Source organism: Malaclemys terrapin, chromosome 2 (assembly GCF_027887155.1).
Source record: "Malaclemys terrapin pileata isolate rMalTer1 chromosome 2, rMalTer1.hap1, whole genome shotgun sequence".
In the NCBI taxonomy this organism is placed as follows: Eukaryota; Metazoa; Chordata; order Testudines; family Emydidae; genus Malaclemys; species Malaclemys terrapin.
In genome coordinates this window covers 110580218-110606778 of record NC_071506.1, presented here as the reverse complement: position 1 = coordinate 110606778, position 26561 = coordinate 110580218, and the positions used below count along the sequence as shown (strand labels likewise).

The 26561-nt window shown below is 39.5% G+C and overlaps 1 protein-coding gene across 1 annotated transcript; it reads right to left on the bottom strand.

Annotated features, from left to right (window-relative positions):
- Nucleotides 1-3196: 3196 nt before the first annotated feature.
- Nucleotides 3197-26102, bottom strand: MYLIP (myosin regulatory light chain interacting protein). The gene is made up of 7 exons (XM_054018987.1): nucleotides 25851-26102; nucleotides 24090-24280; nucleotides 8248-8433; nucleotides 6917-7114; nucleotides 6250-6414; nucleotides 5204-5624; nucleotides 3197-4666 (listed from the first exon to the last, which is right to left on the bottom strand). The coding sequence occupies exons 1-7, from the start codon at nucleotides 25950-25952 to the stop codon at nucleotides 4577-4579; spliced, it is 1353 nt and encodes a 450-aa protein (XP_053874962.1). The 5' UTR covers nucleotides 25953-26102; the 3' UTR covers nucleotides 3197-4576.
- Between the last annotated feature and the right edge of the window lie 459 nt (nucleotides 26103-26561).

Sequence of the window (26561 nt, the reverse complement as noted above, 5' to 3'; positions counted from 1 at the left end):
GATATACCAAATCTAGTATAAAGGCTTATTTAGTTGTAAATCAATAAGTATATGGACTAATGAGAATGCACCTTCCTTTAGAAAAGAAAAATATAAATGGAAAAAGATTACCAATTACTTAAACCACCTTGACTTAAAACAATCAAGCCTGATGTTAATTTACAATTTGGTTATCAGTGTTAGCCAGATTTCTTGTGATACAGGGATTTAGATTCTATCACTTGTCTACAGAACCAACTAGCTACTTGGGGATAACCACTTAGGTTGCAAGTTCTTGGTTTTGGACTTCAGGCTGGTGCAGTACACTATTCTTACACTTCAAAGATGTAACTAAAGACAATGAAGAGGATAGCTTGTGTTGTGTATTTGTTTATGTGAATACACCGAAGCAGAGGTAGTGATCATGTTTTACAAATGCAAATGTTTCAATGTTAAGAGTAGGGAAGATCATTTTCTAGTTCAGGGATGACTATACTTTCACTTCAGGTACCTATGCTCTTAATAGGGGAAGATATTTATGTTAAATTAAATGTTTGTTGCTGCATAAAGCCTCATCTTTGGATACTTTTGTCAGTCTATTAGTAAAAGATTTGTGCCCAGAAGCTGAGAAGTATTTGTATAAAATATTTAGGCCAAGAGATATTCATAACTTAGTGCTTGGGGCCCTCAATCTTTGTGCCAATGATTTAGACACACTGGAACAGAGGGAAAATAATTTTGTATTGCTAATGAGGCCAATTCAATCAAGGTAGATGTGGCCCATTCCCAGCAGTTGACCACTGTTGACACTCACACCTTCTTGTCAACTGTTGGGAATGGGCCACATCCACCTTGATTGAATTGGCCTCGTTAGCACTAACCCCCCCACACTTGGAAAAGATGGGTGTTGCCTTACAAGTGCTGTGTACCTGCTTACTGTATTTTCCACTTCATGCATCTGATGAAGTGGGTTATAGCCCACAAAAACTTATGCCCAAATAAATTTGTTAGTCTCTAAAGTGCTAGAAGGACTCCTCATTTTTACTGAAAAAGCTGACAACTTTTATTTGAAGTCAAACAATTCAAGAATTTTTTGGATCACACCAACTTTATGGGAACTACCAGTTAATTGAAAGGTTAGGTATTGGCCCAGCTCTAATTTCTTGAACCATGTTAACAAGAGCATAGCTTTCTCTCCAATGCTAATTCTTTTAAGTTTTTTAAACTGTTTATAGTTACAGTATCATGTTAAGAAGTGAATAGGCTGTAGTTACTAGTTCCCATAAAACTAAAAGGGTGAATTACCCACTCACTCCAACCATTCATCACTAGTGACATTTTCTCCAGAAAGTTTAACAAGGAACAACCTGCAAGAGGGCAGCTAAAAGGAACCAAGTTCCATACAAGAGCCTGAAGTACTTCTACTCCCATACAAACTCTAGTAACTTCTCTCTCCAGTGCAGGAAAAAACCATTTGGACTCCCAAATGCTAGACACCTAAAGAAACAGACCATGACAAGCAAACCTGCTAAGCAGAAAACCTACTCTTCTGCGACACTACAAATGTGCATCATCAAGTTTGTTTGGCAAAATACAATTTAACATAAGAGGACACCCTTTCTGGATAAACTTCCACAAAATACCAGAGCAGAACTTTGCAGGCAATTTTAGATGCCTGACATGGCAGCTTATTTGGTGGCCACAGACATTACAATATGCAGAACCTGATTACAGTTCTCATGGTCAGACAACCATGACAGATTTACCATTCAAGTATCGTGAGCGCTTAAGCTTAAATAATGATAAAGCACTCCACACCCTTAAGGATAGTAGAGCTACTCTGCACTCCTTGGTTCTCAAAACTCCAAGTATTAAAAGGAAATCACTCAGATACCAAGGTCTGGAATATATTTGCCAATGACTGATGAAGCTTTTTGAATTCATCAAAATGAATTTTCCTTGAAAAGAAATGTGACCCTGTCTTTGGAGGAGTGATATGTGCATTATTGATTCAGTCCCATAGATCTAGCTCCAAGCATTTACATCATACTCATCACTGTAGTCTGTGAACCTGATTTACTCCCCTCACAGCTGGGACTGACAACAGTGCAAAGACATACCCTGCTAATATAATCGAGCATCTAGCAACAGAAGATGTACTAGTCTGCAGCAAGGCAGGCCAAAGCCTGACAGCTAGTCTGTGGCAGGCAATGATTTGTTCAGTATCTTCAACCAGTGACAACTGCTACTTCATCTTAAGTAGCAGAAAACGTAGAGGCAGCTCTGAACAACTCTTCAGAGAAGTCTCTTAAGTTCTGCCTCAGCTTTCAAGAAAGACTGTAGTTCTCCTATCCACCCTAACCATAGTGGTCTTTTGGACATTAACAGCTTAAAATAAAAGCAAACAGAAGTACAGTGCTTGGTTCAGGCCTGGCCATTCTAAAGTATTTAGAAATGGCCACTACGATTTGCTATACATATTAAAATTCCATGAAGTTACTTTCACCTACTACACTATTTTGAGCTGGAATATCATTGTTTCATTTGCTCTAAGATGACATTAATAGGTTCAAGTAATAAGGTTTCTGGGATTATCAATTTAAACTGTGTTCAGGTAGAGGCCAAATGTGGAAAGATTTTAGCTTCAATAGGGTAAGTAGTGCTAGATGAAGCCTTCAAAATTGAAGAGTGATATAGCTGATGACTAGTGGCTCCTCTTTAAATGTCTACACACTAGTATAAAAAAAGGATTTCTGTTAAATGCTTCAGTTGGACTGATGAAATTCAAAGTTTAAATTTAAATCTTGAAAGCAGCTTCTTTAGGTCAAACAGTATCTTATTTTTCAGTTTCTAGTCACAGAAACCTTGTATTTCCTCTGAATGTTTCTATAAGAAAAATTAAGGACCCTGTGACTACTGAGGTGTTTTAGGCAATATCACTTGAAAGCAAAAGGTAGCGACAACATGAAAAAAGCTTCCTCCAGTTCGCTCAAGAGAAGAGTCTGATCCAGAAAGATTTTGAGCACCATTAACCTGAATGGCAGTTACAAATGGTCAGTACCTCTTAGATCAGTCCTAAAATATGCAGGTTTAGGAAAAAGAATGGGCAATATGCTAACTACAAAAGAATGGGTTAAATTATGTATGACATGGCAGGATTTCTCACAACAAAGCTAATAAGCAGACTTCCAAATACTATCAATAATGCAGGAAGACATCTGATTTAAAGTCCTTTATTAACCTGAATATAAAAAGACAGAAGTTGTCTATGATATAGGACAGAGTTCTTGCTTCATGTGGAAACAAAATTTCTTTACAAAGTGAAAAAATAAATACCTCTTGGAGTAAGGTTTATATGCTAATATGTGCGATAAAAAAGTAGAGTTTTAATATTTTGACAAAAGTCTGTGCAAAGAAACAAATGCATACACACACATTACTGCTACATTAAGGCAATATGAAAAGTATACTCAGAAAATCTCAGTAAAGTGACAGTGTAGTTTTCTAGCTTTAATTTAGCTAGTATTGCACCCAAATATGGTCTTCTAGTTTCCTCTAAATCATGGAGAATACACTAGTTGACCAAAGTCCAAAATGCCCAAATGGGGGTGGAAGATAAAAAGTTTTAGCAAGAAAGATAACCAAGCAACTCAAAAGTTAAACTTATGAAAGCACTTAAATTATACAAAGTTTACACTATTTTAGGCCAAAATGGATTTGATAGTTCAAGCAAAATCAGCCTCCACAGCTAAGGCAGATTTACAGGCTGACAGTTGAATCTGTGACTGTTACACAACTTACATCCTTCCCAAGTGGAAATGGTTTTCCCTTTTGATTTGCAAGCAAAGCCCCAGAACATTTCCTCAGTGGAGCATCATTACCAAGCAGGAGAGACTTTCCTGACGAACCTCTCAACATACAGAAATTAAAATTTGCTGCAAAAAAAAAAAAAACCTTCCAAAATTATCACTGTCATATGAATTAAGCTTTGATTAGATTGCTGATTTAAATGCAACTGCTTGCTTAAAGCCTTGCAACCTCAGGTTTTTAAAAATACCGATTTTTAAAATAGTTTCCCCTCACTTTAGAACAATTTCTAAACACAGAAACTATAAACATCACACTAAAACTGACATACAAATTTGTAAAAAACTAGTTTTGCTATTAAAAATAATGGAGTGATCACACTAAAGGAACAAAATAAAAAGAAACGTAAAACCAATTATAAAATGTGTAAAACTACATATTGAATTATCCCTGCTGGGTATATCAAATAGATTTTACACCACATTCCCCAGAATTACCTAGCTTTTGGCAATATTGCCACGTTGCAAGCTCATGCATCTAGAAGACCTTTTTCCTCCTTTAGATGACATGAATTTTTTTTAGAGTTCTGTTTTCACAAGATGTCCCAAAACCTCTTCTTGGGCATGCTGAACAGATAATATTGACCCCTCTCCGACCCAGAGATGTAGTGGGGTTTTTGCTTCTCATTGCAGGCAGGAGCTGGAGTGATTGCCTTTTTCACAATCAATGGCTGTAGTTCATCTTAGTGCAGTTTGTAAAAAGTACATGATGCTTTAGAAGTGTACGCAGATCATATCACTGTCAGATTGAGCAGACTGGTGTGGGTTGGCAAATACACATGCTGGACATGCTCTACCCGAGACCTGCAAACTGGGCATGACTGGAGAGAAGAAGAAAGAAAAAGTATTAGGGAACACTCCATCACAATTTTCTGAGACCCTATATGTCTCATGAGCACAAAGTCATCACCTTAATGAATAAACATTGTTGGTGAGACTGAAGTATTCAGGTCAGTTGTCTCCATATTTCCAACATGACACCACAAGAAACTTTTATGCCACTAGTTCCTAACTTCTCTGCAAAAAATCCATTAATTTTCATCAAAAGGAATGACTACATACTATACCAGACCTGAAGATCTCTGTGCAAGCTCAAAAACTTTTCACCAACAGAAACTAGTATAATAAATTACCTCACCTACATTGTCTTTCTTCACACTACAGCCCCATCTATTTAGCTTATCATCTAAACATAACATTCTTGTGAACTAAGACATTATGCAAATTGAGTACCAATCAAACTTTGCGGAGTATATTGGTCAAGATCAGTTAATTATACTAGTAAAAAAATAAACTGTAAAGTGAAATCCGCTGTTAAACACATTAGTGTGGAATGTCCCAAGTGACACTGCAATTACCTGTAACTGGGCAGCACAGGTCTCACAGCATACTGTGTGGCCACAAGGACAAAAGGTTGAATTTATTTCTTCCTCACAACACACCATACATAGCATAGACTCCTTCAGCTTCCGCAACTTCTCTTGAAGAGCTTTTGTTTGCTGGCAGCTGAGACCCTCACAGCTGTCACAGTTCATATTACTTTCTGAAGACTTAAGGGGAGAATTTGGTGGTGTTTGGTCACTTCTTGAAACAAGATCCACAATGCCAGCATTGTAAAGAGTCCTCCTCGCATGATCATAAACCTCCTTTGATGTTCGTTTAATGTCAAAGACATACTTTTTGCCAAGATTAATGTTTTCATTCAGGAACAAGGATGCTAGATGGCCCTTTAAATCTCGACTGTACTGCATCATGACAGCGCTAGTAACAGTGTCACACCTACAAGACAAACCCATGAGACAAGTGAAAAAATTGATTAGTTAATACTGAAACCTCAATGATCTTATTTGTTCCCTGAGCTCAGACACCCCGAAGGATGAAAGATCATCCATAGCATGTTTAGCCTACTTAATTTTGTTTCTATATATAACAATTGTGTTTGCAAAGATTTTTAAAAACAGAATTAGAGGAATGAAGCTACAGATTTTGATGTTTTCAATAAATTATAAACATATATGCTAGAAATGAAAACAAGTGCTAGAAATGAAATGAGGTATCAGTTTTCATTCTGAGGAAGTGCTATTTATATTGTGATCGTGCAGAGAAATATCTTGTTTGCTTATCTTGAATTGTATATTCCCACCCTAGAAAACCTCAGCAATTAGAATCTATCCAGCTCTTGGATGTAACAGAAGCAGAGTAGAACTATGCCTGAATTTTGTTTCATACCACTGCTGCTGTTCCTGGTGGTGTGTGCGCAGGAGTAGCAGCAAAAATATGATAGAATTTTGCAGGGGAATCTCTCAAATGCAAGGTAGTGTGAGGAAGTGTCAAAGTTTAAATCCTTGACTCAACTGCTGTTGAAAAGGTAGGAAGAGTGATTTACTCCACTAGCAATACAAACCTGTAAAATGCATGTGTCTCTGTTATTGCTCTGTACAGTCCACTTGCTGCTCTGGTACTGATCATCTTAAACAAGAGAACTACGCTATTACCAGACTCGTTGGTGACCGTCAGATACACATTCTTCCCAGACTGGGTTGCCATTTGAACAACAGGATAAGCAATCCTAAATGTGAATAGAAAATGATGAGTAATGTGTGTGTGGGGGCGATTATTCTCCCTCTAAAAACTAAGGCAATTTCTACAGCCACTCTCATATTGTACTATGAGAAACATCCTTTAAGACTACCCAGAAGAAATTAACAGCTACATTTGCAAACAAAGAGGCCTTTCCAATCTTCTATAATGTTAGATTGAAAATGCTGCACTGAACAAGTACAGGACAGCTATACCACTAATATAGTACCCATGGAAGCACGTAACTTATTTGTATAGCCCCAAACTCAGTGTTTTACATCATCAATGGTCTCCTGATGAAAAGGCTATCAGAAGTGGATAAATCCCCAGTCACTGCATGGTCCGGCAGTCCTTGCATGGTCCAAACCAGAACAAAGATACAAAAGATTTTAACACTTCCTTTAGAACTGTTTTGATTATACAGATTATAGAACCAAAGTATAGCTCACAGAAAAGTTAGAAGATTAGATTCTTTCGCCCCAGGAACTTACCTGTTAATGGGGCTGAAGTCATCTTTACAGATGGAGATGCCCTCAGGCCCAACACCAATAAGAAGTTTCTGCCCTTCACTGTCTCTCACTGAGTGCCACTCTACCCCATAGTTCTCCAGTGTTGACACAATCTGCAGAACCTGGTACTCTGCTGAAGCCTGGCTCAGCCCTTCTAGTTCCTTGTGCTTTGCAGTAATACTGTGGATAAAAAAGATGGATGATAGGTGAACCATTCAGCCATATGCAGTAACCTACAGCAACATCTCATTTTAAACAAGATTCTAAATGATCAAGTTAGGTGGTGCTTATATAAAAGTACTAAATTACTTGGTCTGTTTAGTTATAGCTTGCTACATGTTTCTGATCATTAAAGTGAGAACTAATTAAATATTCTTGGACTATTTAAAAGGATGTATTGTATTTACTTGGCAAACAATTTTATATATATAAAGAAAAAGCTGCATGCTATTTTAGAAACTGTATCCCTTGTGTAGAAAGGCTTTTAGACCAAAAAGTTCCTAGCAGTAAAAAAATTCACATGCATGCAAATACAACATTTAGAATTTTTCTCCTCTATGTTCAGATTTTACACTACAAAAATGTGTGCGCACACGCGCAGGGAGTAGTCTTGGGCTTGTTTATAACACAATCTAAGGGTATTAAAATTGTGCCTTTAGACAAATGTAGTCTTCTATATGAAATTCTTGAACTTGATTATATACAGTGACTCCTCACTTAACGTTGTAGTTATGTTCCTGAAAAATGCAACTTTAAGTGAAACTATGTTAAGTGAATCCAATTTCCCCATAAGAATGAATGTAAATGGGGGGGGGGGGGGGGGTTAAGTTCCAGGGAAATTTTTTTTTTTTGCTGTACAGTACACGTAAACTATCAGCCAACATTACGCACGTTCTCTTTGGGATGTTCATTTTACTTGCATATCCATCAAAAAGCAATAGTTTTGTTTCTCCCTTGAGCAGTGTCCTAACAGTGTGGAGCTGGGCAAGGTAACTGGAATTATCCTGATCAGACTATTTAGCCTGCCTTTACTTCCGAATCACGGAAAATTTAAACAGTTACCGCTTTTTATTTCCAAAAAAGGAAACGTACACTACCATCTACAAATGCAGCAGATATATAGGGCCACTTTCATTAAAAACATTCTGGGTAAGGTTTGGTTTCCTTTCAAAGAATAGCTAACTAACATTAGCTTTGATTTTTTTTTTACACTTAAATTTTAGCACCAAATAACCAAACATTATCTTTTACTAATTTAAATTCTTAAACAACTTTTGTCACTGGTTGTTCGAGTAGTTACAGCAGTTACCTACCAGTCTAAGGTGGCAGTAGTGAGCTCCTTTGCACACAACTCTTCATAGCTGTACTTGGCAGTATTCTGGTTATAATCCCCAAACTTCATGTGAGCCAACAACGCACTAAGTTCAATGGCATGCTCTGAAGAACACTGAAGATTACCAGCCAAAAGATCCTCCCTTATATGCAAGAAAAACATATGCCTGCAAGAGAATCACTTTATTTTTAAAAAGTTTGACTAGCATAGAATTTAATAATTGTTTGAGACTCTAGAATGGTCACTGAGCATATTAAATACCAAATAGTTCTGGCATCAGAGTTAGAAAACTGACTTGGTTTTGTTAACGATTACGCTATCTTTTCAAAAGCCAGCCTGCATTAAAAAATGAGTCTTTCAGCAGCTTCATTTAAATATTGAACTGTCCAACAAATCCAAAAAGAGCAAATACTTTAATATCTTAAGGCCATTAAAAAAATTCTCACTATTAGTGAATATCTGAAATGTTACATTAATCAAGTGAGAATTACAGATTAAAGAAACAAAGCACTCATATAGCATGTAAAAGGCTACCATGTAGTTATGTTGCTGCACTGTCATTTCTAAATAAATATGCCTTACTTCAGTATGCACTACTATCATTCATAGTTAAATGAAGTGAATATTGTAAAATATTAAGCATAAATCAGCACATGCAGTTCTGTGAAATTACAGTTGAGAAATCTGTGGGAGATTTCCCTGTTTATTCAAAACAAACAGCTCTTCTATAGTACTCCCAGAGAGGTGGTGTGATTTTCCCCAGCCTGAAAGAATCCAGTGAAAAATACTTGAAAAACCCACAAAAGTGCTGTGAAAACATATACTATGTTTACTTCGTAAGCATATTTATTCAGCCAGTTATTGCTGTTCTGGGCTTAACCTCTGACCTTTACATTTGGATTTGTCATGTTGGCTAAACAGTTGAAAAAACAGGATGGATAAAAAAAATCAATTTTTTAAAAAAATTCAGACTTACTTAAATCAATTTAAATTAAACCAATTTAAAATTGACAACCTATATTTAGACCTAAACTACTTATAAGTTATTAAAATAATTGACAGTACATGAAAATAAACTTCAAGCAGTACATATTTTCAGCTATTTTAAAAGTCAAACCACGGAACTGGTGGCATTCACTCACTAAGCACCAAGAATCAGTTTGAAATGCTAAAACAGCTTTTGACAGTAGTCTCTTCTGCAGGTGCAGAGACTATTTTCTTCATGTCAGTTTCTTCAACCAGTTCAGTTCAATGACTGGTTTCTCAACTTTAAATAAACTAAAGGGGAATTGAAAAAAAGAAGGAAAGCCTGTTTTAATATTCTGAATTATAAATAAAAATGAGGTGTGAAGATGAGATGTTCTAGTTCTAAAATCTTGAAGGGCCTGATGACCAGAAACCACCATTTCAATTCACTAACTACAGATACTTCCTTTGTTTAATAAAACAGTTTTAAATGCAAAACATGTTTGATAAACTTTATCTTATGTATCCAGCACACTGAAGGTAGTTTTATAGAATTAATAAAACCAAATTTTAAAAAAAATATTGGGTGTGTGTATGTGTGTAAGCAGAGTGAGGATGAGCTCTACCCTGACATCTGGTGGTGAATTGTGGTGAGTTGTGGAAAAGAACTTCAGGGGCTGATCTTGTTTGCATAGGCACACCCACCCTGTCTAGCATGAGCCCAAATGGTCACTTTGGCTACTGTGGGATACCCAATTTCTCTGTTATTGGGGCAGGAAGAAAAAAGTGTTGTTACTCTGATTATGTGAACCAAGGACAATGAAACTGTTTTATGACAGAGGGACTCGCCATCAACTAAGTAGCACTCACTAGACAAGGGACATGGGTTCCAAAACCCAGTGCATTGAGAGAGGCTGAGGACAGTTATTTGTACCTGATGGTATGGGCCTGAAATACCAATTGCACCTCCTCCTCTCTCCCCCCCTACTGTGGAATATTAGAGCTAATTTTAATTCCATTAGGAGTCTAGTTACAGGCTGCTGAGCTGAATTCACTTTGGGCCAATGGTGCACCAGCACTGAGGCTCCCCTACTACAAGCTGAAATCACTAAAGAGCTAAAATTACTAAGAGCTGAAATCACTGAGTGTTGGGGGGGCCCTGAAGATATGTTGCTGAGCAGCTGGTGGAGCAGAGCAGTTTGCAGGATGACTGGAGCAGCTTGCGGGACAGCTGGTGGAGCAGAGTGGCTGGCAGAGCGGCTCACTGTGAAGGCTTCAGCAGAACCCCATGGAGAGGCGGAGCAGTTGGCCTCTGATCATGTAAGGTGCCCCTTAACACTGCTGCACCCCCAGGCTGGGAGGTAAAACTCCACAGATAAAGTTTTGAACTCTGGGACTGCACTGACCAGGGATTTCACTTTGGGTGATTTTTTGGGTTTACCCTAAGGGGAAAAGGACACTGCCAAACTTACTTGGGTGGGGAATGTCTTTTGCTGATGATTTGTGTTATGAATCCTGTTTGTGGTGTTTCCCCAACATAATGCCGCATTGTTTCCCTCCCTTATTAAAAGGATTTTGCTACACTCAGACTTTGTGCTTGTGAGAGGCAAGTATTACCTTAGAGGCGCCTGGGGGGTGGTCTGTAATTGTCCCAGGTCACTGGTGGGGGCTCGAGCCGGTTTTGCATTGTGTTATTGAAACAGAACCCCTAGATACTGAACCCGGCCTTTGTTGCTGCCAACTCAGACGGGCAGAAGGGGTACATGTGCATTTAATTTAGTTTTCCATCCACATATAGCTTGAAAAAGTCTCATGTAAAAAAATTAATCAAGTAAATATGAAAATGCTTCACTCATTTTCTAACATAAAAATGGAAAAATTAAGAACCCGAACAAATGAATGTTAAGCTCTAACTGTTTAAATGTGTAGATACACTGTATCCTTGTTAGCAAAAGTACATTTTAGCATAAATGTTACATTTCATTTCAAATCAACATGTTTTAAGGGTTACCAACCAATGAGAATCAACCTTACTTCAGGAAACTAACTACAGAGTACAAATGCAAAACAAGATTAAGAGTCACTGTTTCCTGCTTGCCAATTTAAATCAGTTAAAACTGGTGATGTAAATCAATGTGATCATGGACTAATCTGCCATATTTTGGGTGTTAAAGCAGAGACTCATCCTGAAGTAAGATGCTGAGCCACTCCAAAGTCTGGAACAGGGACTGAAGTGATCATTGTAGTTACATCTCAACAGTGACAATCATGCTGAAAGTCTTGGGGCTTGTCTACACTTGAAACTCAACAGCTGCACCACTGTTGCGCTTCAGTGTAGACACCTATGCCAACAGGAGTTCTCCTGTCAGGGTATGTAATCCAACTCCCCAAGAGGCAGTAGCTAGGTCAACGGAAGAATTCTATCAACCTAACGCTGCGTAAGCCAACCTACCCTCTAGTGTAGCCATGCTGCTGAGGGGATTTTTCATATCCCTGAGCAATGTAGTTGGGTCAACCTAACTTTTCAGTGTAGACCAGTCCTTAAGCTATGTCTACACTTACAACACTATGCCACTGTAGCACTTCAGCGTATATACTCACTACAGTGACATAAAGGGGTCTCCTGTTGCTGTAGTTAATCCACTTCACTGAGAGGGGTAGCTAGGTGAACTGAAGACTTCTTCCACCCATCTAGCATGGTCTGCACAGAGACTAGGCTGGCTTAACTACATCACTCACAGGTGTGGATTTTTTACACCCCTGAGCGACATAGCTGGGTTGATTTAATTTTACAGTGTAGACCAGACCTTATTTGGGAATCTATAGTCTGCTCTTCCATTTCAATAGTGAAAGTTTTATGCAATGGCATATTTGATCTTGAATAATTAAATATTTTCTGCATTTTGAGATGAACATAAAACCTATCTAATCTTGCTAAACAATTTTTGACCATGTTTATTTTAGACCATTTATTTTAGAAGAATTATCCATTTTCATTACTTCAGCTAATTTGTTCACCAGTTCCCTACCATTTTAACTTTAGACATGCTGAGTCAGGTAAGTTTTTACATTTGGTAATCATTACACATTTGCCACCCAACTTGCTGCACGGAGCAGCAGATTTCACATTTGCTACAGTTAGAATGAGAAAGTTATCTAATGAATAAAATATCGTAAAGACTAAAAATAATGTGAGCTAGCCAAGACCTGAGTGGTGATGAATTGCAACCTGAGTTGCAGCTCTTTTCCTCCTCCGACCCCCCTCAACAAGCGGGGACTGAGAAGAGAAGAGATGCTTAGGTCTTCAATCTGACTGTACCATCACACACCAGAGTGAGAATTGATATACCAAATATAAAAACTAACCAAAATAAATGTTTTATAAAGCAATCCTTATCCATCATGAAAGAAAAAGCAAAAATTAATTCATTTTATTTTTGCTTTACAGTTTACCTCTAACAAAAAAACAAGCATTATAAAAAATTGCAAGATGTTTAACTGTATGGGTTATATCAAATTGAAATTTTAGCCACATGCATGCAATCTGACAATATATTTAATTTTTTAAGAGCAATTAATGCAGGTTATCTAAATTAAACTACTCAGACTTGCTCTGGCCAAGACAGCTATCAGTAATCATTTGTTCAACTTTGCCCCCCAGATTAGAAAAATGAAAAGCCTGTTCATACATTTCTGCATACTACTGCTCTTTGAACATACTTTGATTTATGTATCAGATACATTTAAAGGGATACCGCAAACTTGAAAACATCTGCCTGAAAAAATTTACTCCTACTATAGTTGCAAGTGACAAGATTACAACTGAAAAAGGCAAAAAAAATTTCAGTGTGCTTTCTGCAGTTGACAGCACTTTGATTATACAGGAAAAACAGCAAGACAATCTCTACAGTTACTGAAAAGGCCCTACAGACATTAACAGGGAGCTGAAAAAGCTACAAGATTTCTCCAGCAGATAGAAATGAATTAGAGAAGCAACTACAAGAGAGGCAACTGTTCTAGAACCACCTCCACTTTCTCTTGCTAAAGACCTATCAAGCCTAAAAAGTGAAGATGCAGGGAAGATACAGAATTCCAGTGTGACCTTGGGCAAGTCACTTAGCCTCTGTGCCTCAGTTCATCATCTATAAAATGGAGATAACAGTAGTTCCCTAGCTTACAGAGGTGTTGTGAGGTGTTCAGATACCATGGTAATGGGGGCCAGATAAATACTTCAGATAGAAGCCCACTGTAGCTTTTTCACCTTTATTTTTATAGAAGGACACTTGAATGGAGCAGAAAGGAAGCAAAATTGGATGGAAAAATTTCTAAAGGCTTTAATTAATCAGTGGTTACAGAGCACTCGAAGTTTAAAATGCTAATTATTTTGAACAGTGTTCTCTTCATACAACCTGTTTCCGTTCACATTCCCCAAAGTCATTTTCATCAGTCAATTTTAATCAATATCTAGGTGCCAGTTGCCTGATACACATGCAACAACCAGAACCACAGAATCTGTGGAAGTCAGCTGATACTACCCAGGGTAGATCACCAAATTAAAATGTTGGTGTGTTACTTAACATGAAGAGTTGAGAACTAGAAGAGCTGTTTTTTTCCTGGACATATTCAGGGTAAAACTGGAATGTCCTCTTCTGGGAACCTGACTTAACAGCTAGACTCCTAATTCTGCAAAGTTCATCTGCAGGGCTGAATGGACTGCCTGTAGCATTCTTGAGATTAACTACCAGGAGGCATTTAGCCAAATTTCTGCAAACTACAGTAGTTTTGGGGTTTGAGCACACAGCTTTTATTGGATCTCCAAAAGCCAGTGAATAGCTGCCTTCTCAATATCCCAAGACTCCTTCAAGAATTCCCTGGATAGGCATTCTCAGGTGGCTCTCTAAGGTAAAAAGGTGCTCAATTCTTCAGATCAATGCATTCATTTCTAGGACATTCTGTTCAACAAGGCAGAGAGATTCAGCACATTCAGAATACTGACTGGAAAGTCAAGATAAAAATGAAGTGGCAGTCCCAAAGAGCATTCCTGTAATAGTTCAATAATTCAAAAACCGAAGCCTTCTTTAAGTTGGTTTCTATTCAGTTTTTTAAACAAACTGCACCGATTGCCATAAACTATTTCAGTTCAACCAGTTTATTAAAACTGAATTAAACAGTCATTGACAGTTTCATGGCTACATTATATTTTAACATTTTAGTTAGGCAAGGATACATTAACACTTAGAAACATGCTGGAAAAACACTACTTTAGTCTCAGAATTGCTACAAAAAAGTCAGTACTTCAGGAGTTCTAAGATTCCTGCTTCTCTTGTATCATGTGACTGATTCAAACAAGTAGCTCTAATTTATTTTTCTGAACCAGTTGTACAGTTTCACTTCAACCTTAAAACCTCTATAAAAACCACAGCAAATCTTCATAATGCAAAATTTCACTCTTAAATGAAGTTTTACCATGGTTTGTGTTAATCTTAATATCTCCCAGACATTGGCACACTTCCAACATTAGTAAGCCTGTGAAAAACAATAACTCTGAAATCACTTGTATACAGAAAAACTGCTTTCCAGTGCAGTAACAGAAAGTCACCCATACCTTCCTTGAAGGGCTGCCATCTTGGATTCACATAAGGCTGTAACACTAGTAGGAAAATATTGAAGTTAAAGAGTTTAATCTTTTACTACTCTGCAGTGCAGGACAAATCCTCCTCTCAAGTTTAGCTGTAGTATTCCTGCATGACAATCGTTCAAAATTTCTTGCCTCCAGTGTAATGCACCCAAGATTGTATAGTTTAAGGATATTAAAGCTTGTCTTCCGTTTTGAGTATGAATATTTTTGTTTGAGAATGAAGCCAGGTGCTCCAGGATATTTCTGGATATAAGGTAGACTACCTCAAAATATAATCTACAGAATTACTGTCAGAATTGCAAAGTATCTAAAGGTTTGTCCATACAGGATAACTCACAAAAGTTGAGAATGAACTGAAGGTGAAGTTAAGGTGCATACATTAAAGTGCATTACACCCCAAAGTGGATGCTCTCATTTAGAAGTAAAATGGCCTTAGTTTGCTGTAGCTTGATCCTTGGAATTAAGGCTACTTTACTTCTGAATGCAAGGATCCACACAGGGATTTAATGCACTAATATATGTGCATTAACTTTACACCTTTAGTTAGTATGCCTACTCTCATGTAGAGAAGCCCCTAGTCTTCAATTTGACATTTCTAGCTAATTGTAGCCCAGACAGGACTCAGGATTCCCAAAGCTTTTTTGACCAAATAAAGCATTTCAGGCAGATGGAACAGTACTAAGTGGCTTCTGGCCAAGCACCTATGACATTAAAATTAGTTTATTTTAATCTTCTCTTTTATACTGCCCTAATCTTTTTCATATTTTTATGGATGTTTTAGCAGCATACACAAACCCTTAGGGTATGTCTACACAACGAAATTAGGTCGACTTTATATGTCCACACTAAGTGCATTAAATCGGCAGAGTGCGTCCTCACTACCGTGGCTAGCATCAACTTATGGAACGGTGTACTGTGGGTAGCTATCCCCCAGTTCCCGCAGTCTCCACTGCCCATTGGAATTCTGGGTTGAGCTCTCAATGCCTGATGGGGCAAAAACATTTTCATGGGTGGTTTTGGGTACATGTCGTCAGTTGCCCCTCCCTCCATGAAAGCAACAGCAGGCAATCGTTTCGCGCCAGACACTAGGGCGATTAGAAGAGCATAGCAAGGCGCACTGCACATCAGAGAGGGTTTGAAAACCAGTTTCATGACTGGCCAGACTTCGGTGTGACAGTTGTGTGTTTCTCCTTGATGCAAACCCACCCCCTTTGTTGATTTTAATTCCCTGTAAGCCAACCACCCACCCCCCTTCGAAATAAAGTAACTATCGATTTGAAACCATGCATTCTTTATTAATTAAAAAAAAGATAATGGACAAGGTAGCCCGGGTGGGGTGAGGGAGGAGGGAAGGACAAGGCCACATTGCTTATTGTAGCCACACTAAAAATCAAACTCTTTGAATGACAGACTTCTGTTGCTTGGGCCATCCTCGAGTGGAGTGGCTGGGTGCCTCACCCCCACATTCTTGGGCATCCGGGTGAGGAGGCTACGGAACATGGGAAGGAGGGTAGGCAGTTATACAAAGGATGCAGCGGGGGTCTGTGCTCTTGTTGGCTTTCCTGCAGCTCCAACAGATGCTTCATCATGTCCCTTTGCTCCCCCATTAGCCTCAGCATCGCGTCCTGCCTCCACTCTTCGCGCTCACTTAATTCTTTCCTAGTTTCTGCCACTGAATGTCTCCATGCCTTAAGCTGTGCCCTATCAGGGCAGGAGGACTGCATGAGCTTTGAAAACAGGTAATAGAGAGTGCGTTTTTTTTCTCTTTCTAATCTGCGATAACCTCAGGGATGGAGGTGATAGAGGGAGTGTAGAAACATTCTACGCTCTGCGATTCTGGGGGACTGCATGGTCAACTGTGCTGCCAAGTTTGCCACACTGACCAAACAGGAAATGAAATTCAAAAGTTCCCAGGCCTTTTCCTGTTTACCTGGCTAGTGCATCGGAGTTCAAAGTGCTGTCCAGAGTGATCACAATGGAGCACTCTGCGAAAGCTCCCAGAGACCAATACCGTCAATTCGCATCCGCACTACCCCAAACTCGACCCAGCAAAGTTGATTTTAACACTACTCCCCTCGTCGGGGAGGGGTACAGAAGTTGATTCTAAGAGCCCTTTAGGTCAACAGAACAGGGTTGGTTGTGTAGACGCGTTCATTTTTAAATCGACCTAACCCCATAGTGTAGACCAGGCCTTAGAAAAAAATTTCAGAATCAACTGCATACTGGCTTAGATTTTTCTTTTTGATGGCCCTTAATTTTTTTCAATGTAAAAAAGCAATATAACTGATGCAGAAAAGGTGGTCAACATAAGGATTTTTGTATGAATGGTTGATAGTATGAAAAAGTAATTTTAGGGGTACTGAAAACTACCAATCCTAATCACTAACACAAATCTACATGTTGTGCCTACTATTCCTCCCTTAATATGTGATTTATGCAGAGTCCCTGGAGTGACAGCTGTTGCAAACAGAAACAGGTACTTAGGAACCATAATTAAATTTAGACGGGGGCAAAATTCAGCAGCCCACAGAAAGTATAATTGTACCTATTCCAGATTTTAAGTCAGATTTGAAATTCTACTTTCCCTTCAAGAAAAAAGTTCACACTTAATATGCAAGTTCTGACTTCAAAATATTCCTTTTGCATACAAAGATAATTAAAAATCTTTTTAGTCTAGTAAGGTAAATATGGGAACAGTCCAACAGTGCTGTCTTAATCCCTTTCTTGTTCCATGCTCCGGCTGAATAGTGCCTACAAGGAAATGAGGCTGAGGTAGCAAAAAAAGAGCTGCAATCTCCACTTTGTGGTGGGAGAGGCAACAGATGACTAATGTTTCCCAAAAACTAGGTGGCACAACCAGGAACATGAATCTCTTGGAACCTCCAGTTGCTGTGCTCCTGGCAGAAATACTGCCGGTCCTTTGGGGGCTAAACTGCTGAAAAATCACCACTTGAAAAGCTGAAAAAATAAGGCCCACCTACCCCAACAAGATGACCCAATATAAGTCACCTGATATGAGAAACTAAAATTCCACACCTGGTGTACTCCTATTATATTTCCCAGTATCGCAATCCTAGTTTGCGCTCTGTAAAAGTAGGTGAAAGGTTACTAACAGCTATTCAACTCAGCTTCAGATAAACAATTAGATGCATTCAACAAACAATGGCAGCAGTTATTTTATAAGAGCAAGTAAAAGCTAAGAGCAACATATCTAAATCCAAGTCCATGGGCAACCAGTGTTACTATGTAAAATAAGCGAGAAACTGGCCATTTCCTCACTCTACCCCCCCCCATAACCAAATGTCTAAAATAGCTATAAATTTACATCAACAAATCAGCCATTCTTACTAAAATTAGCCCATAGGTGCAACTAGGTTCACTGTACTGGTCTTTAAACCAGAATGCTTATTTTGCATTTTCCTTCCTGAGTCACTATACATATATTTAAAAAATACACAAGTACACAAAACACTCCTCAATGGAATATGGCAATACCATATTTTTGAACAAAACAGTTTTCAAGCAAGTAAAACAGAGCTATTTTAAATGCTAATTCATTAGACTTTTCAGTGTAATATGTCAGTTTGACAAAAAGGTGCCAAGAGCTGTATATGAATATCTGATTTTCAACCCAGTCACACAAGTAAATTATATAACCTACTTTGTCTCAGCGTCGGGTTACTGAAAAAACACTAATAAAGTTTATTTTAGTCAGGCATTATATTTCTCAGCTTTCTAGAAAACCTGTTTTAAACAGAAAGCTAACTTTAATAGAAGTGATGGCTTCTGGTCCATTAGGAAACAAAACAACTAATTTCAATCAATCTTTGCAGAAAGCTTTCTTAACAAAATTAAGTGTCCATATATTACATAATGGAAAAAAGATGTGGACAGACAAATTACCCCAGAGGAATGGGGTTTGCTTTGGAAAAGACCTCAGTAACACAATAAAATTTCTTTCAGATACTGTTCCAACAGTACGTCACATCAGTCAGGTTAAAAATATAAAAAGGAAATAAATGCTGGAGAAATTATGGTGAAAGATTTTATGCTTATCCAGTTGTCAACGTCCAGTCAGAGTACTGGGATGCAATCCATAACCAAATATCACAAATTGTTGGATATTTATTACCAAAGACTCCTTTGGTAATCCCATTGGGGCTTCCTAGTGGAACTGGTCACACAAAAGGAAAAGAAGAATTGGTCTCATCTGCTAATAGCTGCTCCACTATTGACAGCCTCATACTGGAAAAAGAAAAACAGACAACCACAGAGGAATGGTTCAAAAAAATATGGGAGGTTGTGGTTATGGAAAAATGAACACCAATTAACCCAACAAACAGAGGGCAGACTGATAATTAGATATTTGGTTACCTTTTATTCAATAATCAGACAAAATACACCCATCTTTTTTTTAAATATTAAGATTTGATAGACATGCCTTGTCTTAAATAGGTGTGTATAGAGATTTCATTCAATTTAATAAAATCACTAGAAACAATACAGGTGTTGTGAAAATGCTTACTCTAATATGGTAACATTCTGTTTAATAGAAAGATTTGATGATTAAATTCCTGTATAATGTCTCTTTATACAAAAGAGAACTGGTGTAATGATAGCTTGCTTGGTTTCTGATATTTTTATTTACCAGGCAAGGATTCCTAAGCTTGTTTAAATCTTCCTAAATAAAGAGCTTAAAAAATAAAAATGAAGCTTGTTTTATGTTATTCAAAATAATCTTTACTTTAAAATTAATTTTAATGCTATACTTCATAAATAATGCACATTTTGTACATATGGGCTTAAGTTTTGAGTTTATCTTAACAGACTTTTCCTTCTGAAATGTACGGCTTTATTATTTTGTAGTATACTACTATTTACTGCAATTTGTCCCTTCACACAGTTTGGCAAACATTGCTTATTGTTAAAAAGGTGACAAGTTCCTAGACTTCTTTGCTACTTGTACTTGTTTCACAAAGAAACCTTTTAACCACAAAAGCAGAACTTTCTGCCTCGAGACAAGAGTTCTAAGCCAATCAGGAACTGAATGTCTTCAGACCCTGGGCTGTGTTCCAATGCAGCAGTCACTGATTTGTTAGACATGCCTAGTAGCTATTAGGCAGGGGTTACTCGCAGTCAATGACCTAAAGTTACATTACCATTACTTTACCATAGGGAGCCATACAGCCGCCTCTGAAGCTCTCAGTGCTAAAACAAGAACAAAAGAGCCACTCCTAGTCACTTTTGAGATTTTAAAGTTTAACAAACCCATCTGAAAGTATAAAGCTAAAACTTCTTCTGAAGTCTGCCAATCATCTTGGATCACAACTTCAAACCCATTTGCTTCCCTACTCTAAAATCCCATTTGCCTTCTCTTACAGAGAACTGTTTTATAGCAAGTTCTTTGATACAGCAAACACCACTCCTTAAACCCAGATTCCTTCGAATTAAATGGAGCAAGAACTCTGTTAAAGTGATCACTTGACAGCATAGGTTATTCTAATGAACCAACTGCTTTAACAAAGCCTGGACCATCTGTTAAAATGTCTATTTACAAATGAAAAAAAATATTTTGAAAACCATAAAAGATGGAAATGTCTTTTAAACTGTGATAGAACATAAACTGGTAATGTTTCAGATAAAATGAAAATGAAAAGGTATTCTCTTTCTCAAAGGAATTTATTTCCTACTCAAAGGACACCTTTGAAGCCTCAAAGACTGGAAACGTATACATCATAGGTCTTTGAAATAGGCCTGCTCCTTTCTATAGGTCTGAGAAGACTTGCTTGTGAAATTTGAGTTGCCACAGCATATTTCAATAGATCTATGCCTGCATTGATCCATTTTACCTTTTATTTCACTGCATACAAGTTTAGACTGGTTAACTTTGCAGCCATAATTCACCACAACGAAGGATTTAGATTTAAAAAACACTATTCAGCAGCCAGCCAATAAACTGAAACCCACACTAGAGCACCAATAATAAAAGCAACTTTTTCCCCACTCTTAAAAAAGAAGAAAAGTTAGTAGGCATAAGATACTTCATGCAACACCTCCCCTTAACTAATGGAAGCTGTTTCATGGCCGTAAAGGTTAGACAAATTAACAATCTGCTATGCCCTGGAAAGCCCAGCAATGCAAAGAGAAATAAAGACTGCAGAAAATATTTGAGTCACACTATTTTCCACGTAGGCAAGAAAGAGGCTAGTATTCAGCAGTCAAAACAGCTTTCTGCATCTATTTTATAGACGTTGTTTTGAATACTTAACTGACATGAAAATTATAGACACTAAACTAAGCACTCAGACCATAACTATACTACAGCTATAGAGCCACAGTGCAGGCGCTTCCCTACATCGATGAAAGGCTTTTCTTGATGTACTTAATCCACCTGTCTAAGAAGTGATAGCTAGGTCAATGGAACCTTCCTACATCCATACCAGGGGTCAGGTCGATTTTTCACCACCCTGAGCAATGAAGCAAGGTCAATCTAACTTCTAAGCATTAACCAGGCCTCTAAGTTGAATCATAAGTGTTAGCATACAGAGATCTTTCTAATGAAACAGTAAAATTGTCTATTTGTGTTCTGTCTTTAAAACCATTAAAAAAGGGGGTTTTCAAAGTCTTTTTTGCAATGGTGTCACTCCAGCTCTTCAATATTGTAGTGTCTAGTAATTTACAGCTAACATGCTTTTGCAATTTAAAAACAATTATGATATTTAGTTATTTAAGGAAAATCTAGTGCTGTGATCTGCATATGTCATGGTGTTGAGGTGTGAAGAACACGGGCTAACTTCAGAGACAGTATGTAATGTGGTACAAGCTAGACCTCCTGGCCTTATCTACACTGGAGAAATTGTCATGTTAAATGGCCAAAACGATGGTTGACACCAATAACATTTTTGCATACAAAATCATCAACAATGGACAGGTATTTACACAACTGCTTTGAATAAGGCTGACTATCAAGTCATTCATCCCTGTGTTATCTGCCTGGTTGCAATGATCAATGAAGAAACAAGGTGTTGCAGTTGTAATGGTACAAATGATCCTCCAAACATGCCAGTGCACCTGCTCACTATTCAGTGATAGCTCAGACAAGCTTCTGGCCTGCTCTCCCTCCTCAATGTCCTCCCCCTATTCCATGCAGGCCTGAGAACAGCCATGGCATCTGCAGTTTGTGTGTGTAAATGTGTACCAGGCTGTAGCTCCTGGCCTTCACAGCCCACATGTTGTACTTTCTGCAGGACAGAAATATTGGAATTAACTGAATTAAACCAGAAATGTGACTACAAGAAAAACAGACATTATGCAGTTCAAGGGTGCTGTTGTGCCATGTATATCCAAAAGAGCATTGCTTAGTATGGCCTATACTGTTGCAGCTTGCACTATTGTAACCCCACCAGTTCAGTTAGTAGTTTATCTAGCGCAGATGCAGCCTAAAAGACCTATTTACCTCAATATGTGAGTGCAAAAAAGTTTATGTTTGTGTAAATTACACAACAAAGATAGGTGGTCTCAAGCCTGGTCTAAACCTAAAATTTAGGCTGACCTAGCTACCCCGAGAGACGTAGTTAAGCCAACCTAAGTGCTGATATAGACGCTATGACTTCAATGAAAGAACTCTTCTGTTAACCTAGCTACTGCCTCTCGAGGGGGTGAATTAACGATAAAACAGAAAAATTCCTTCCATCACTGTAGCAAGCATCTACACTACTGTATAACAGGTGCACAGCTGTAGCGCCATAGCTGGGCCACTGTAACATTTGGAGTGTAGACAAGCCCTAAGTTACAACTAAGTTTGTGCATTTTTATTATAAAGGAAGTCTATACATTTTTTCCCCATCTTTTCAACTGGAGAAATATCAAGAATGTCAAGCGAGTTCTTCCCTTGTTATAGAGGACTTCTTGGAGATTCTCAGGCTTTAGGCTGTGAGCTCTCACACCTTAACTGAATACCCAGGAGTATTCTATCTTTATACAAGAGTCTCTTGCTCTCAAATGTTCTTTGAAGTTCAATATGTAAACTAAAGTACCACTTTCAAACGCCTTCCCCACTCAACTGCTCTACTTTCAGTAAGTTGTCAAGCAGTTTCACTAAATCTCTGGATGACCAAGAATTTCCAAGATAGAAAGGTTCTGAATTTCTATTATAAAACAAATTTTTAAAAAGAAAAAAATTCAGGTCTTCATACATCAAAGAGGGGGAAGTACATGCCTAATATGTAGTTCTCCTGTGTAATAAGCATTCAGATCAGATCGTCAACCACACTGTACAAATGAATTAGCTGAACATTTTTGGTAAAACAAAGTGAAATACCAGACAATCCTGGGATACTCGTGGTCATAAACTTGAATATCACATTAAGACAGTAGATCATCATAATTTTGTGCTGCTTGTTTTCAGATAGAGTTCATCAGTTTATGGCCCCCATCTAACACTAGAACTTGATGGCTGACAGAAATTAAATATACAAATGCTTTATGTTGCTAGTTCAAAAGGAAGAAAGTTATTGAACCGTCAAGTAAAGATGTGACACATTTTCTAGTGTAAATCAAATTCAATAAGACTTCATTACTATTTTTACAGGTGTTTGGAATTCAAAAGGTTGGCAACTATGCATTTTCCTGAAATGTAATTTATCATCAATTTAGTTATTGTGCTTTGTTAGTAGGTCTTCTACAGGAGAAGCAAAACAGCTGTTCCTTTTGTAGATTGAGAGAGGATCTATAGCTGTTTGAAAATTATTGTAATATGACACTAGACTAAGAGGAGTTTAGCAAGTTTAGGCATTGTGGTAGAAACAACTTCCTGCACAAGCAGTTTAGAATGACCTGCAGTAACATGCTGGAAGAGAGGTTACTATCGGGCATGCAAACGCAATATAAATATCACATGCTACCTCCTGTATTTTTCTTTCACTTGTAGCATTAAATATGTATGGAATTAACTATGCTGTTTTTAGCTCTCATATTTAGCTACATATTATGAATAAGTTACAGTAGCACCCTTCCTCTTCAATCTCCAAAAAGAGAACAATACATTTAAAGTCAGGTTAGGTTTTCACGGCAAGCTATATATACAGCACAAAAGCAAGTAAGCTGAATATAAGAGGTACTAAATGATTGATACAGACACCATATAGCTACTTTACAGTATTAAATTACAGAACATGAAAATGTGAAATGAAGTTGACTCAAGATTGGATTAATTTTACCTTGTCTGTTCTTGCAAAATAAGATGTGGTTCTACAAAAAACTTGACACGCAGTTTCAATCGGTAGGGAGCTAGTCCATCCATCTGCTGGGAGATCCTATTTCTCAAATTCAGCCATAAACTCTCTCCTTTGCTGCCAGTGAACTGCAGTCCAAAGTAATCAACTTCTATAATCCCCAACCTTCTGCATACCTATAACAAAAATGGAAGTATTGTACAAGTGGATCTACAACATAGCTAATACCAAAACCATCACCTAAACACAGAAGCGTAGCTTTTTTAAAACTGCTCACAGACATTACAAAACCTCAACATTCAAATAATAAAGTTATCTTACTGAATCACTTTTCAGTAAGAAGTCATCAAAACTAAGCAAAGCATTAAAGAAGCTGTTCAGATGGCAACCTACAGATATGTATATGAAATGGCAATAAAAACAGGAATAATTTCTGTTGGTCCAAACACACATCACAGGAGTTACCACTATTTTCCCCCCCAAACTTAGGCACCTAAGCAAGAGTGACTTGATTCTCCATGATGCAGAGTTTGGAAAATAGATGACTATGGGGAGATATGACAGATCTATAAAATCAGGAATGGTGAAGAGAAAGTAAAGAAGTAAGTGTTATTTACCCCCAAAGAACCAGGTTACCCAATGAAATTAGTAGGCAGCAGGTTTAAAAACAAACAAAAGAAAGTATTTCTTCACACAAGACACAGTTGACTTGTGAAAGTCATTGCCAGGGGATATCATAAAGGCCAACAGGGTTCAACAAAGAATTAGTTAAGTTCACCAAGGATAGCTCTATCAATGGCTATTAGCCAAGATGGTCAGGGAAGCGATCCCATGCTCAGAGCCTAGGTGTCCCTAGCCTCTGATTGCCAGCTGCTAGAACTGGATAACAGGGAACCCACAGTGAACAGATCACTCAATAACTGCCCTGTTCTGTTCATGCTCTGTAGTGTCTGGCACTGGTCACTGCCTGCACAATAGGATACTGGGCTAGATGGATCATTGGTCTGACCCAGCACAGCCCATCTTATGAGCATCAGCAACTCCCAAGGAAGCCAAGGGCACTTCTAAAAACCAGGCCACTTGTTTAGGTGGCTAACACAGGCGGAGTGACCCAGGTCTGGCTATTTTGGGCAACGTGGAGTCAACTGAGCAGGCAGCAGGGTTCAGCTGGGGCAGGGAGGGCGAGCAGATCAGAGACACCAGGGTAGCCCCCTCCCGGCCACGTGTCTAATGTTTAGGGGAATGTTTGCGGTGCCACGCGGGGGGCACTCTGGCCTAGGGTGGGCTCCATGTGCGGGGGGTCCCGCCCCGCCCGCTCACCCCTGCGTCTGGGAAGGACGAATTCGCCGCAAGGGGAGGGGAGACGCGGAGGCCTCTCCCCACCCCGCGGGGTCCCTTCCCGGGGCAGACCGAACATCCGAGGGCGCCGCAGCCTCTGCGGCCAACATGGAGGAGGATCGGGGACACGCGCCGCAGGAAAGCAGCAAAAGCACCAGCGGCTCCTCCTGCCCTTCCCTCCTCCCTCCCCCCTCCCGCGCAGCAACCGCCCCGTCGAGAGCGGTGGGCGCGCCGGGGAGCGCTAGCTAAGGGCGCGCGAGCCCCGCGCGGGGCAGCCCCCCCCGCCGCCGCCGCCGCCTCGCGCAGGGAGGGGCCGGGGTGCGGGATTCGGGGTTAGTCGCGTTCTCCGCAACGGCTGCGGCTTCAAGGGCCGTTGGGGAGCCGCGCGGCTGCGAGCCCCCGGCTCACCTGGTTGAGGCAGTCCTCGCCGTTGGCTTTGGCCTCCACCTCCACCTCCATCACCACCGCGTCCGGCCTGGTCACATAGCACAGCATGGCTGGGGCAGACATCCACCGCCAGCGCGGCCCCCGCCTCGGACACCGGAGCCGCTGCCGACCGAGCCACACACCCTGCCCAGTGCGCCGCGGTCCCCCCCGGCCACTCGTCCGTTCTAGCCTCCGGTGCCGCCTCTGCCCTGCCCTCCCGTCGCGCTTCTTTAGTGCCTGCTGCGCTCCGACCGGCCGGCAGCGCGAGCGCCCTCCCCCATATATCCGCTCCGCTTCTCCGCCTCCGCCGCCGACCGGCAACACCCGGCCAATCACAACGCGTCTCTCATCGCTGCAGACAGTCGCTCTCGCCAATCAGAGTGAGGTTCTCTTGCGACCGCGGTGGGCACGGCGGCGGTTTGTTATTGCTGCTCCCTTCTGGGCCACGGGGGGGGCTTGCTGCGCCCTACGGGGCTCTGCCCCACGAGGGAGGGGAAGGAGCCGCCTGGCCCCGCCGATGACAGGCCCTGGAGGTTCTGAGTCTGCACACAGCCAGGCTGTCCTAAACCTCTTTAAGCAGGGAGCAGCCACGCTGAGGCTTGGGCTGCACTTAAACATTGTATCTGGTTGTATTAGAAGTTTACTCACACCTCTGTTAACCCAGCTGTGCCACCAACCCTCTCGTGTGGACGC

Bases quoted from the DNA above. Each gene is read 5' to 3' on its own strand.
- MYLIP (XM_054018987.1), bottom strand. From the start codon at position 25,952: ATGTCTGCCCCAGCCATGCTGTGCTATGTGACCAGGCCGGACGCGGTG. The intron at 6,415-6,916 runs GTAAGTTCCTGG...ATTCACATTTAG, and splicing joins GACTTCAGCCCCATTAACAG to GATTGCTTATCCTGTTGTTC. The intron at 4,667-5,203 runs GTAATTGCAGTG...TCTTCTCTCCAG, and splicing joins CCTGTGCTGCCCAGTTACAG to TCATGCCCAGTTTGCAGGTC.